This window comes from Elephas maximus, chromosome 24 (assembly GCF_024166365.1).
Source record: "Elephas maximus indicus isolate mEleMax1 chromosome 24, mEleMax1 primary haplotype, whole genome shotgun sequence".
NCBI classification, from domain to species: Eukaryota; Metazoa; Chordata; class Mammalia; order Proboscidea; family Elephantidae; genus Elephas; species Elephas maximus.
This window is the reverse complement of record NC_064842.1, coordinates 47,569,305-47,582,017: the sequence shown is the minus strand read 5'-3', so window position 1 is coordinate 47,582,017 and position 12,713 is coordinate 47,569,305. Positions and strand designations below refer to the sequence as shown.

The 12,713-nt window shown below is 41.1% G+C and overlaps 1 protein-coding gene across 4 annotated transcripts in view; it reads right to left on the bottom strand.

Annotated features, from left to right (window-relative positions):
- The window catches only part of TSEN15 (tRNA splicing endonuclease subunit 15), a 34,035-nt gene extending 23,336 nt beyond the window's left edge, over positions 1–10,699 (bottom strand). The window contains exons 1-4 of one of the 4 annotated variants that reach the window (XM_049868276.1): positions 9,651–10,609; positions 9,179–9,312; positions 7,182–7,263; positions 6,721–6,856 (exon numbers count right to left, since the gene is read on the bottom strand). In XM_049868276.1, the coding sequence (XP_049724233.1) occupies positions 6,721–6,856; positions 7,182–7,263; positions 9,179–9,220 (260 nt within the window). In that variant the 5' untranslated portion in view covers positions 9,221–9,312; positions 9,651–10,609. Of the gene's footprint in view, positions 1–6,720; positions 6,857–7,181; positions 7,264–9,178; positions 9,313–9,650 lie in introns of all 4 variants that reach the window. The other 3 variants (XM_049868277.1, XM_049868274.1, XM_049868275.1) reach the window with 3 other exon arrangements.
- Positions 10,700–12,713: the final 2,014 nt, after the last annotated feature.

Below are 12,713 nucleotides of genomic sequence, written 5' to 3'. Positions count from 1 at the left end.
AAGACAGACTAGGAAGAAGGACCTGGCAGTCGACTTCTAAAAACTTGGCCAGTGGAAACCTTATGAATAGCGGCAGAACACGGTCTGATGCAGTGCAAGAAGATAAGCCCCTCAGGTTGGAAAGCACTCAAAATACAGCTAGAGAAGAGCTGCCTCCTCAAAGTAGAGTTGACCTTAATGATGTAGATGGAGTAAAGCTTTCAGGACCTTCATTTGCTGATGTGGCATGACTCAAAAGGAGAAGAAACAGCTGCAAACACCCATTAATAATCAAAACGTGAATCTATGAATTATGAATCTAGGAAAACTGAAGTATCAAAAATGAAAAGGAATGCATAAAGATCAATATCCTAGACGTTAGTGAGCTGAAATGGACTGGTGTTGGCCATTTTGAACTGGACAATCACATGGTCTACTATGCCAGGAATGACAAATTAAAGAACAATGGCGTCACATTGTTGAAAAGAACATTTCATGATCTATCCTGAAGTACAATGCTGTCAGTGATAGGATAATATCCATACACCTACAAGGAAGACCAGTTATATGACTATTACTCAAATTTACACAAAAGCTCTAATGCAAAAGATGAGGAAACTGAAGATTTTTACAAACATCTGCAGTCTGAAATTGATCAAACATGCAATCAATATGCATTGATAACTCCTGGTGACTGGAATGTGAAAGCTGGAAACAAAGACCAGTAGTTGGAAAATACAGCCTTGGTGATAGAAATGATGCCAGAGATTGCATGAGAGAATTCTGCAAGACCAACAACTTCTTCATTGCAAATACCTTTTTTCAACAACATAAATGATGACTATGCACATGGACTTCGCCAGATGGAATACACAGGAATCAAATTGACTACATCTGTGGAAAGAGATGATGGAGAAGCTCAATATCATCAGTCAGAATAAGGTGAGGGCCTGACAGTGGAACAATCAATTGCTTTTACACAAGTTCAAGTTGAAGCTGAAGAAAATTAAAACAAGTCTACAACAGCCAAAGTATGACCTTGAGCATATCTCACCTGAATTTGGAGAACATCTCAAAATAGATTTGACCCAATGAATATCAATGACCAAAAACCAGACAAGTTGTGGGATGACATCAAGAACATCATACACGAAGAAACCAAAAGTCATTAAAAAGACAAAAAGAAAGAAAAGACCAGAATAGATGTCAAAAGAGACTCTAAAACTTGCTCTTGAATGTGAGTAGCTAAAGTGAACTGAAGAAACGATCATGTAAAAGAACTGAACAGTGGATTTCATGGGGCAGCTTGAGATTACAAATTAAAGTATTCTAATGAAATGTGCAAAGATCTGGAGTTAGAAAACCAAAAGGGAAGAACACACTCAACCTTTCTCAAGCTGAAAGAACTGAATAAAAAAAATTCAAGCTTCAAGCTATAATACTGAAGGATTCTATAGGGAAAAATTAAATGACGCAGGAAGCATCAAAGTAAGATGGAGGGAATACACAGAGTCATTACACCAAAAAGAACTGGTCGAAGTTCAACCATTTTAGGATGCAGCATATGATCAAGAACCGATGGTACTGAAGGAAAAAGTCCAAGCTGCACTGAAGGCATTCACAAAAAACAAGGCTCCAGGATGTTACGGAATACCAACTAAGATGTTTAAACAAATGAAACCAGCGCTGGAAGTGTTCCCTCGTCTATGTCAAGAAATTTGGAAGACAGCTACCTGACCAACCGACTACAAGAGATCCATATCTGTGCCCATTCCAAAGAAAGATGATCCAACAGAATGTGGAAGTTATCAATGTTATTAACGTCACATGTAAGTAAAATTTTGCTGAAGATCATTCAAAAGCAGTTATAGCAGTACATCAACAGGGAACTGGCAGAAATTCAAGCTGGATTCAGAAGAGGATATGGAACAAGGGATATCACTGCTGATGTCAGATGGCTGAAAGCAGAGACTACCAGAAAGATGTTCACCTGTGTTTTATTGACTATGCAAAGGCATTCAACTGTGTGGATCATGACAAATTATGGATACTACTGCGAAGAATGGGAATTCTAGAACACTTAACTGTGCTCAAGAGGAACCTATTGAGCACAGTTATTCAAACAGAACAAAAAGATACTGTTGTTGTTAGGTGCCGTCGAGTCAGTTCCAACTCATAGCAACCCTATGCACAACAGAATGAAACACTGCCCGGTCCTGCGCCATCCTTAAAATCGTTGTTGTGCTTGAGCTCATTGTTGCAGCCACTGTGTCAATCCACCTTGTTGAGGGTCTTCCTCTTTTCCGCTGACCCTGTACTCTGCCAAGCACGATGTCCTTCTCCAGGGACTGAGCCCTCCTGACAACACGTCCAAAATATGTAAGACGCAGTCTCGCCATCCTTGCCTCTAAGGAGCATTCTGGCCGCACTTCTTCCAAGACAGGTTTGTTCGTTCTTTTGGCAGTCCATGGTATATTCAATATTCTTCACCAACACCACAATTCAAAGGCATCAACTCTTCTTTGGTCTTCCTTATTCATTGTCCAAGAGGATACTATGTGGTTTAAAATCAGGAAATTGTGGACTATATGGACTGTATGAAGCAGAATGCAGCATTAGGATTGGAAGAAGACTCATTAACAGCCTGTGATATACAGATGACACAACCCTGCTTGTTGAAAGTGAAGTGGACTTGAAGCACTTACTGATGAACATCAAAGACCATAGCCTTCAGTATGGATTACAACTCAACATAAAGAAAACAACAATTCTCACAACTGGACCAATGAGCAACATCACAATAAATGGAGAAAAGACTGAAGCTGTCAAGAATTTCATTTTACTTGGATCCACAATCAGCGCCCATGGAAGCAGCAGTCAAAAAATCAAACAACATATTTTTGCATTGGGCAAATCTGCTGCAAAAGACCTCTTTAAAATGTTAAAAACCAAAGATGTCACTTTGAGGACTAAGGTGCACCTGACCCAAGCCATGGTGTTTCCAACCACGTCCTATGCCTATGAAAGTTGGACAATGAATAAAGAAGACCAAAGAAGAATTAATGCCTTTGAATTGTGGTGTTGGGGAAGAATATAGAATATATCATGACTGCCAGAAGAATAAACAAACCTGTCTTGGAAGAAGTGCAGCCAAAATGCCCCTTAGAAGAGGGACCAGACACTAGAGAAGGACATCATGCTTGGTAAAGTAGAGGGTCAACGAAAAAGAGGAAGACCCTCAATGAGGTGGACTGACACAGTGGCTGCAACAACTGGCTCAAACATAGCAATGATTGTGAGGATGGCACAGGACCAGGCAGTGTTTTGTTCTGTTGTTCACAGGGTCACCTCGAGTTGGAACCGCCTCAATAGTACCTAACAACAACAACAAGAAAGTAATGATCAAAGTGGATATCAAAATTTAAAAATATATTTACAGTAGTATTGAAGTAAAACAAATACTTAGGAATAAATCTAACAAAATATGTATAAGATTTATAGGCTGAAAAATACAAATCCTTTTTGAAGGAAATTAAAGCACTACCTAAGGTATCAACTCTGTCCAAATAAGTTTATAGATTCAATACAATCCCAAACAAAATTTCAGCAAGCTTTTTTATAGGAATTAACAAGCTGATTTCAAATTTTATATAGAAAAGAAGAATATTTAGAATAGATGAAGACAACTTTGAAAAAGAAGAACAAATTTGGGAAACTTAAAATGCCTGATTTCAAGCCTTTCTATAAAGCTACGATAATCAAAATAGTGTGCCACTGACGTAAGGACAGACACATAGATCAACACTATAGACAGTCCAGGAACAGACCAACACACATATGATCAACTGATTTTCAACAGGGTTGCCATGGCAATTAAATGAAGATAATCTTTTTAATAAATGGAGCTGGAACAACTGAACATTCATTTGCCAAATAAATCAACCTTGACTCTTACCTCATACCATATATAAAAATCAACTCAAAATTAATCACAGACCTAAACGTAAAACCTAAAACTATAAAACTTCTGGAAGAAAAACACAGGAGAAAACCTTTGTGACTTTGGGTTAAGCAAGATTTCTTACATAGAATACGAAAAGTACAAGTCTCAAAAAAATTGATAAATTAGACTTCAATCAAAATGAAAACTTCTACTCTTTTAAAGAAATTGTTAAGAAAATGAAAAGCAAGCCACCGACTGGAAGAAAATATACTCAAAAAACATATTTGATAAAGGAATTGCATCTAGAATAAAGAACTCTTACAACTTATTAATAAGAACACAAAGAACCCGATTTTTAAAATATGGGCAATAGATTTGAACATATACTTGACCAAATATGCAATATGGATAGCAAATAAGTACATAAAGATGCTCAGCATCATAAGTCATCAAGAAAATGCAAATTAAAAACCACAATGTGATGACAATACATACTTAACTAAATGACTAAAATAAACTGACAATACAAAATGTTGCTGAGGACGTGAAGCAAATGGAACTCTCACACACTGCTGGTGGGAGTACCAAGTAGGACGGCCACTTTAGAAAACAGTTTGGAAGTTTCTTATACATTTACCATATGAACCGGCAATCCAGAGTCTAGGTATTTACTTAAGAGAAATGAAAACATACACCTACACAAAAGCCCGTATGAGAATGCTTATAGCATTTCCGTTCATAAAAGCAAAAAAACCCAAAAAACTAGAAACAACTCAAACGCCCAACTGGTGACTGAACAAACTGTGGCACATCCATACAACAAAGTACTACTTAGCAATAAAAAAAGGAACACATGCAACAACTTAAATTTCTAAAGCATCATGCTAAATCAAAGAAGTCTGACACGAGAGATTTGTTATTAAGCGAGCCACATGCAAAAATGTTGATTATAAAAAAGATGGATAAATGTGATATTAAAATTAAGAATGGTTATTCATCAAAAGATACCTTAAAAACAGTAAAGGACAAACAAAACGAGACTAAAGGGGCACACAAGCCCAGGGACAAGGACTTGAAGGCAGGGGGGAACAGGAAACCTGGTAATAGGGAACCCAAGTTCAAGAAGTGAGTGTTGACATGTCGTGGGGTTGTTAAACAATGCCATAAAACAATATGTGTACTAACTGCTTAATGAGAAACTAGCTTGTTCTGTACACCTTCATCTAAAGTACAATAATTAATTAAAAAACAGTTGAAGACAAATTTAGGAAAGTCTACAACTCAATGAGAAAACTACAAAGAGCTCAATCAGCAAAGGGCATGCATAGGCATTTCTCAGTATAAGAAATGTTCAATAGGATTAGTGATCAGAGAAAAGCAAATTAAGACCACAATGAGGTAACTCATTCAACTGGCAAAGATTAATAAGTCTGACAGCACCAGATGTTAAGAGATGACATGTGTCCAAAGATCTTGTTACGCTGCTGGTGGGAATGTAAATTGGGGCGACCACATGGGAAAATCGTTTCAAATTATCCCCTAAAGCTGAACATTAGCAATACTCGGCCATCATAATGAATAAACTGTGGGGCAATCAAACAACGGACTATTACACAGCAGCCAAAACAAATGAACTATAGCAATAAACACTGGATACATTTTCGTGCTACAATATGAAATGTATAAAAAGTGAGCCTCAAAAGACTACATACCTTTTTGTAAAGTTAAAAACATCTAAAATAAAACGATACTGAATGAACGTGGGATTCCGGATAATGGTTAGTTACCTCAGGTCAGTAGAAGCAGGGAAAGGAGGGGAACCATAGCTTAGATAAAAGCTGTTGCCAAGAGCCTAGTTTTTGTTTTGGGTGGTAGATTCAGAGCTACTGAATAATATTATTAAAAATAAGTAAGCATGTAAGTAAGTAAATAAATGAACGCCACGAGATTACGTCATGAAACAAAGATAAACTGAATTCAACATTATGCGCCTAAGGTTAAAAAAAAAAGTTCCATGCAGTTTTTGTTTTTTATTCCAAATTACATGTTAATCACTTCTGTCACCAACTCCAATAACAAGCATGATTTGTATCACTTACCTTGGTGCATTTATAGTATCTGTTGTTTCAAACGTAATGGTCCTGCCTCCTTATCAAGAATGTAAATATTGCCTGTGTCCTTAAGGGTAGTAATTCTATCACATGTTCTCTGAAAAAGCTCTTGTTATTAGCCGTCGCTGAGTCGATTCGGACCCACGGTGCCCTCACGTGTGCAGAGCAGGACTGCTCCATGGAGTTTTCAAAAGGCCGGGACCTTTCAGAAGCAGATCGCCAAGTCTGTCTTCTAAGGCGCCTCTGGGTGGGTTCAAAGTACTGACCATAAACCAAAAAAACCAAACCAGTCCCCACCGAGTGGACCCCGACTCATGAAGAAACCAGTCCCCACCGAGTGGACCCCGACTCATGAAGAAACCAGTCCCCACCGAGTGGACCCCGACTCATGACGACGCCATGTGTGTCGGGGTGGAACTGTGCTTCGCAGGATTTTCATGGCTGATTTTTCAGAAGTAGGTCACCAGGCCTTTATTCTGATGGACTCACACCTCCAACCTTTCAATTAGCAGCAGCCAAGTGCAGAGTAAGCACTAAATTTATTTCTCAAATAATTAGGAGTAAAGGTATGATCCTGGTACCTTAAATTCCTTTAAAAATATTATATCACTACCTCTAATTTAATTATTCCTAGTGCTTTATTCAGGAAAGGAACTCGTTAAACAAAGACCCCGATCACCTGCTCACCTGTTATGGCTCAGGGATGCACTGACGGGGGTAGGCACTACAGTCTGTAACCCTTCTCCTTCTATCTCAGTACCAACAAGGCAGATGAGCTGGAGTTCCGGTAATCCCACACAGTTCACTTCATGCCAACTTTTACCTGAAAGAACATCATTGAATGGACACTAATATTTATCAAATATAAAAGATCGAAATCCCAAACTTCTACCTAGTACTCAGCTAAGCAACCATCATTCATAGCGGTATCTTTTCTCTTCATTTTTTCTAATATTTTCTAAAAAACCAAAAAATATATATATATTATTTCTGTTACCCATTAATTCCCTATGTAAGTGAAAGAAGAATTTCCAAAATTAATTCATAAAATTAATTGCTTATTAGATATCACCAGTGCTATACACCAAACCGACTCCCCAACCCCCATCCCTGTCCCAATAACAAAACAATGTAAACAAACAACTTACTCTCCATGAGATCCAGGTAAACCAAGAATGCTATATAAACTTGGGTAGCGTCTCCTATATCTAATTCCATCATCTCTAAATACTGAAAATCAAAATGTAAGTGTCAAATAGAGAAAGAAGAATCTTTTAATATTTTCTTTCATTTCAATCAATAATACGTAAGCCAAAACGAAAGCCACTGCCATGAAGTGGAACTCTAACCCATGATGACCCCATGATGTACATGTATCCATATAACATATACAACTCTCTTCTAGGTATATGGGAGTTACAAAGCAATATAAGAGGAGGATCTTGGTCTCTCAAGAACTTGCAATTATTAAGGTAAATACATGCATACTTGTTATTATTAGACAAATAACAATACCTAACAGTAACTGATTAAAAGCCAAATAAGTGGAATAAAAAACATGACACAAGAGGTTAGAGGAGCTTTACTTAGGTGGCTTGATTGGTGAATGCCTCAGAGCAGAGGTGGGAAACAAGTTGGTCCCTGACGGACAGGCATGATTTGAATAAATGCAGAAGTGTGAGTAATCTCACAAAGATAGGAATTGTTGTTGTTAGTTGCCTGGAGTTGGCTCTGACTACTGGGGACTTTATGTATGACAGAAGGAAACTCTGCCTAGTCTTGCACCATCTCATGATCCCTGGTATGGTCGAGTTCGTTGTCACAGCCACTGTGGATTGAGTGCCTCCCAGCCTAGGGGGTTTATCTTCCAGGACTACATGGGTAAATTATGGGACAATTTTTACTCTGAAACCTGTCCACCATGGCCAAGCCTGATGGTATTTGAAATACTAGTGGCGTGGCATAGCTTCCAGCATCATAGCAACACACAAGACATCACAGTAGGACAAATGGACAGATGGATGGTGGAAAGGTGGGAATAAGCCACACATACTGAAAGGGCTATAATGAAGCCTATCAGCCAGGAGTAGGAAAAATTTTAGTAGGATTTTGCTGGGGCATGTTAGCCTCTATTTCCTGGCCTCATATTTGTATGTGGGGAAATTCTGTTAGAGTGTCATTCCTGGCCTCTCTCCCTACCCCTTCTCACTCAAGGGTAGGGAGTGATTTAATTGCTGAATTTTAAAGGAAGAATCAAGCAGCTGCCGCTTCTTTCAGATTTGCTGGTTGGCCTAGGAGGACTATTCTTCTGGGGTCTATCCCTGCAGGAGAAGCCCGAGGTTCTCCAGCTATGTCAGTGGCTAGGTAGACAGCAAGGCTCCTGAAAGAGGTGAAGGATCAGCAGGCCTACATAGATGTTGATCTGAAACCTCATTTCCCATCAGCCTCATCAGAAGTATAGGTACAAGAGACTGGGGGTCTTATTTGTTGTCCTCCTCAAGCCTCAAGTGGGTTTGAAACAGACACTGGAAAGGTAAGTGGGGTCAGGCTGCAAAGGCCTTGATGGCCAAGCTAAAAGTTTGAATTTTACCCACAAAGAAACACTGCAAGAATTCTAAACCTTAGAATAACAAAAGTGGTATCTGAGGATGATTAAGTCTGATACCATTCTACTAGATGGACCTAAGTCATTTTCATATTGAATCATAAAAATGCATAAATGGGAAAACAACCACCTAATATCATTCCTTTATCAACAGGATCTTTCAAATAGAAAAATCAAACGATATTTGATTGTCTGAGCCTATAGAGCCACTAATTTCAAAGAGAAAAAATTTGCAAGCACTGGATGAAAACTGGCAGAATAGTACCACCAAATCTAAATGTGGTTTAAAAACTTGTTACTAATGTTTCATTTATTAAATACTTATATAGTGCTTCCTATGGGGCACTGACCCTGGGGGCGTAGTGGTTAAGGGCTACGGCTGCAAACCAAGGAGTCGACAGTTCACATCCGCCAGGTGCGCCCTGGAAACTCTGTGGGGCAGTACTACTCTGTCCTATAGGGTCTCTAGGAGTCGGAATCGGCTTGACGGCAGTGGGTTTGGGTTTATGGGGCACTGATGGTTCGGGGTGGACTTCTCACCTTCCATGCAGAAAACCCAGGTTCGATGCCTGGCCAGTGCATCTCATTCAGTGCCAGCACCCATCTATCAGTGGGGGCTTACGTGTTGCTATAATGCTGAACAGGTTTCAGTGGAGCTTCCAGACTCAGACACACTAGGAAGAAAGGTCTGGCTATTTACTTCTGAAAATCAGTCAACGAAAACCCTATGGATCACAACAGTCCAATCTGCAACCAATCATGGGCATAGTGCAGAAGACTGGGCAGCCCCTTGTCCCACTGTGCCTTGCAATTAACTGATTTATAGATGATGAAACTGAGGCACAATGACATTAAGCAACTAGCCCAAAATCAAAAAGCTAGTAAGTGACAAAACCAGGATTCAAATTCAGGCAGTCTGAGTTCACGCTCATAACCACTAGGCTGCCTCTCCATGTTATTGTTTTCCTTTTTAGGGCACTGAATAACATATTTATGTTACTGTTTTTCTCACCTTTTGTGGGGGAAAGAAGCAGGAGGAGAAAATTGAGGAAGAGAAGACGAAAAAAGGTTAACTCTTCAGACTTGTATCTTCAAATTTTCCTTTTCTTGACTGTTTTTATATGATTACCTATGAATTCTTGCTCTCCAGCAGAAGAGAGCAGTGCTACAAAAGTACCAGACCAGTCCCTGAGATTTCTACAAAATCTCCACTTCTCTATTCACTGCTTGGGACATTACTGGTTCAGGGCAGCGATCTGCTAAGCAGAAGCAAGCAGGCAGCTTGCTGGTAATACAGAAAAATATACCCAGAGTGTGAGTAGCTATGCTTTCGGGAAGAGCCTATTAAAACTTCCCAAGAAATCTGAATAATTAGGCATCTGCACTTTTGCAAAAACAAGACACCCACTCTGGGCCCGAGGGCTAAGGGTAAACGTGACTGTGCTTAAACTTTATCCCTATAGACCCTAAATCTCGTTCATGACCCACAGGCTGTCTTGCATGGTTCCTGTGAAGTGTAAATGAGATTACCCCCGGGAATTAGTGGTTGTCACCGGTCCAGATTCAGGGAGGCGGGGCGTAGTGCTTCGCCTTACGTCACCGGTCCAGATTCAGGGAGGCGGGGCGTAGTGCTTCGCCTAACGTCAGGACTGGCTTTGGGGTGGGGGGTGTCAGAGCGACCGTTCAGCTCGTGTCAACAAACTAGAACGGTGCCGCCCGCCGCTGGCGGGGTGCGCGCCGCCCCACCAGGAGGGTCACCCCACTCTTCAGCAGCCAGGCCCCGCGGGGCGTCGGGGGCCCGAAAGGCTGTGCGCTTCTGGGGCTCCAGCCGGCTTACCGGCTGGGACCCGCGCCCCGCTCCTCCTGCGCCTCCTGACCTTAGGGTGGGTGCCCATCCAGGCGTCCTCGGGGGCCCACAGGTCGCAGCCGTCGCCGCCTCCGCTGCGTGCGCCGCCCCGGCCCAGGCCGCTGCAGCCCGGGGTAGGCTCGGAACTGCCGCGCTCCTCCATGCCCGGCCGTGCGGCTCGTCCGTGGTGCACCGCGACCAGCGCCCGGCCAGAAGCGAGGGCGAGCGCGTCACGGTTCCGCCCCCCGCCGCCTCCCCGCGGAAGGGGTCAGATACTGGCAGGAAAGTTGGTTTAGCCCCTCCCTGGGAAAGGTAGCTAGAACGTGCAGGAACGTACTCTGTAGTTTCGCTCCGCGTTTATTCATTTCAGGGCAGATTCTAATGCGAAGAATGTTCAAAAGCACTCTGCTTCCAGAAGCTCTTAACGCTCCTTAAATCAGTGCTCTGTGCAGCTCTGCTAAGAAAGTGGGGGATTCTTCAGTGTTCTGTCTTCAGCGTTGAGTCTAGGGCTCCAATTCCTGGGCAACAGGAAAAACCTCATTCAATGCCCTGTCGTATAAGTTCAAAGTGTGAAAGTGAATGAGACCTCTATAGAAGAAAGTGGAAAAACACCAGACGCCAAGAACATCTTTTTAGGGTGGACCCACCATTTAGGATTAGAGGGGCAAGATCAAACACAAGTGGTTGAATGAGTGGTCAGAAAGGCAGGACGCAAACCAGTTTAGGGTATGTGACCTGAAAGCCAAGGACAAGAAGTTTCCAACAGACAGAGCAGGACATTTTAAGAAATGTGGATTTACTATGAGTGAAACGGGGAGCCATTGGAGACTCTCTTTACAGTTTAACGGGGTCTCTGATGTGTTGAGCATAGATCGTAGAGGGGCAAGGGTGAAAGCAGGGACTGGTTCAGAGACTATTGCACTGACCAGGGCATGAAATAACTCTCAGGATTCAGAGTCCCACGCTGGGACACATCTGCTTCCAGATGGGACATACTGTGACACTACTGGATGAACCCTCCAGAAGATAACAATTATAAAATGTGGATATCATACAAAAAGTAGCTAACTGAACATAGAGAATGTTAACAGAAGCGGTCTAATCTCTAAAATCAACAACAAAAAGACAAAGAATCCAATTTAAAAAATGGACAAAGGATAGGAACGGACATTTTACTAAAGAAGATATTTGGGCAGCTAGCAGACACATGAGGAAATGCTGGTAATCATTAGCCATTAGAGAAATGTGAATCAAAACTACAATGAGATACCATCTCACTCGACATTACTGGCACTAATCAAAAATACCCAGAAATCACAAATGTTGGAGAGAGTACAGGGAGATTGAAACTCTTTATGCACTGCTGGTGGGAATGTAAAATAGTACAACCACTGTGGAGAAAGATATGGCGCCTCCTTAAAAAGTGAGAAATAGAAATACTATATGATCCAGCAATCCCACTCCTAGGAATATATCCTAGAGAAATAAAAGCCATCACACAAATAGACATATGCACACCCATGTTCACTGCAGCATTATTCACAATAACAAAAAGATGGAAACAACCTAAATGCCCATCAATAGACAAATGGATAAACAAATTATGGTCCATACATACAATGGAATATCGTGCAACGATAAAGAACAATGATGAACCCATGAACCATCTCACAACATGGATGAATCTGGAGGGCATTACGTTGAGTGAAATAAGTCAATCACAGAATGACAAATATTGTATGAGACCACTATTGTAAAAACTCAAGAAAAGGTTTATACACAGAAAAAAAAAATCTACAATGGTTATGAGGGAGGGGAGGCATGGGGATCTTAAATCACTAATAAATAGTAGACAAGTTAACTTTGGTGAAGGGAAAGACAACACACAATATAGAGGAAGTCAGCACAACTTGACCAAGGCAAAGTCATAGAAGCTTCCTGGACACATCCATCCAAACACTTTGAGGGATTGAGTTACTGGAGCTGAGGGCGGGAGACCATTGTCTCAGGTCTAGGTCAATTTACGTAAGATAATTCATTAAGAAAATGTTCTACATCCTGCTTTGGTGAGTAGCATCTGGGGTGTGAAAAGCTTGTGAGTGTCCATCTAAGACACATTGAATCATCCCAGCATGTTCAGAACAAGGGAGAATGAAGAAAACCAAAGAAACAGGGAATGTATTAGTCCAAAGGACTAATGGACTGCATGAACCACAGCTTCCACCAGCC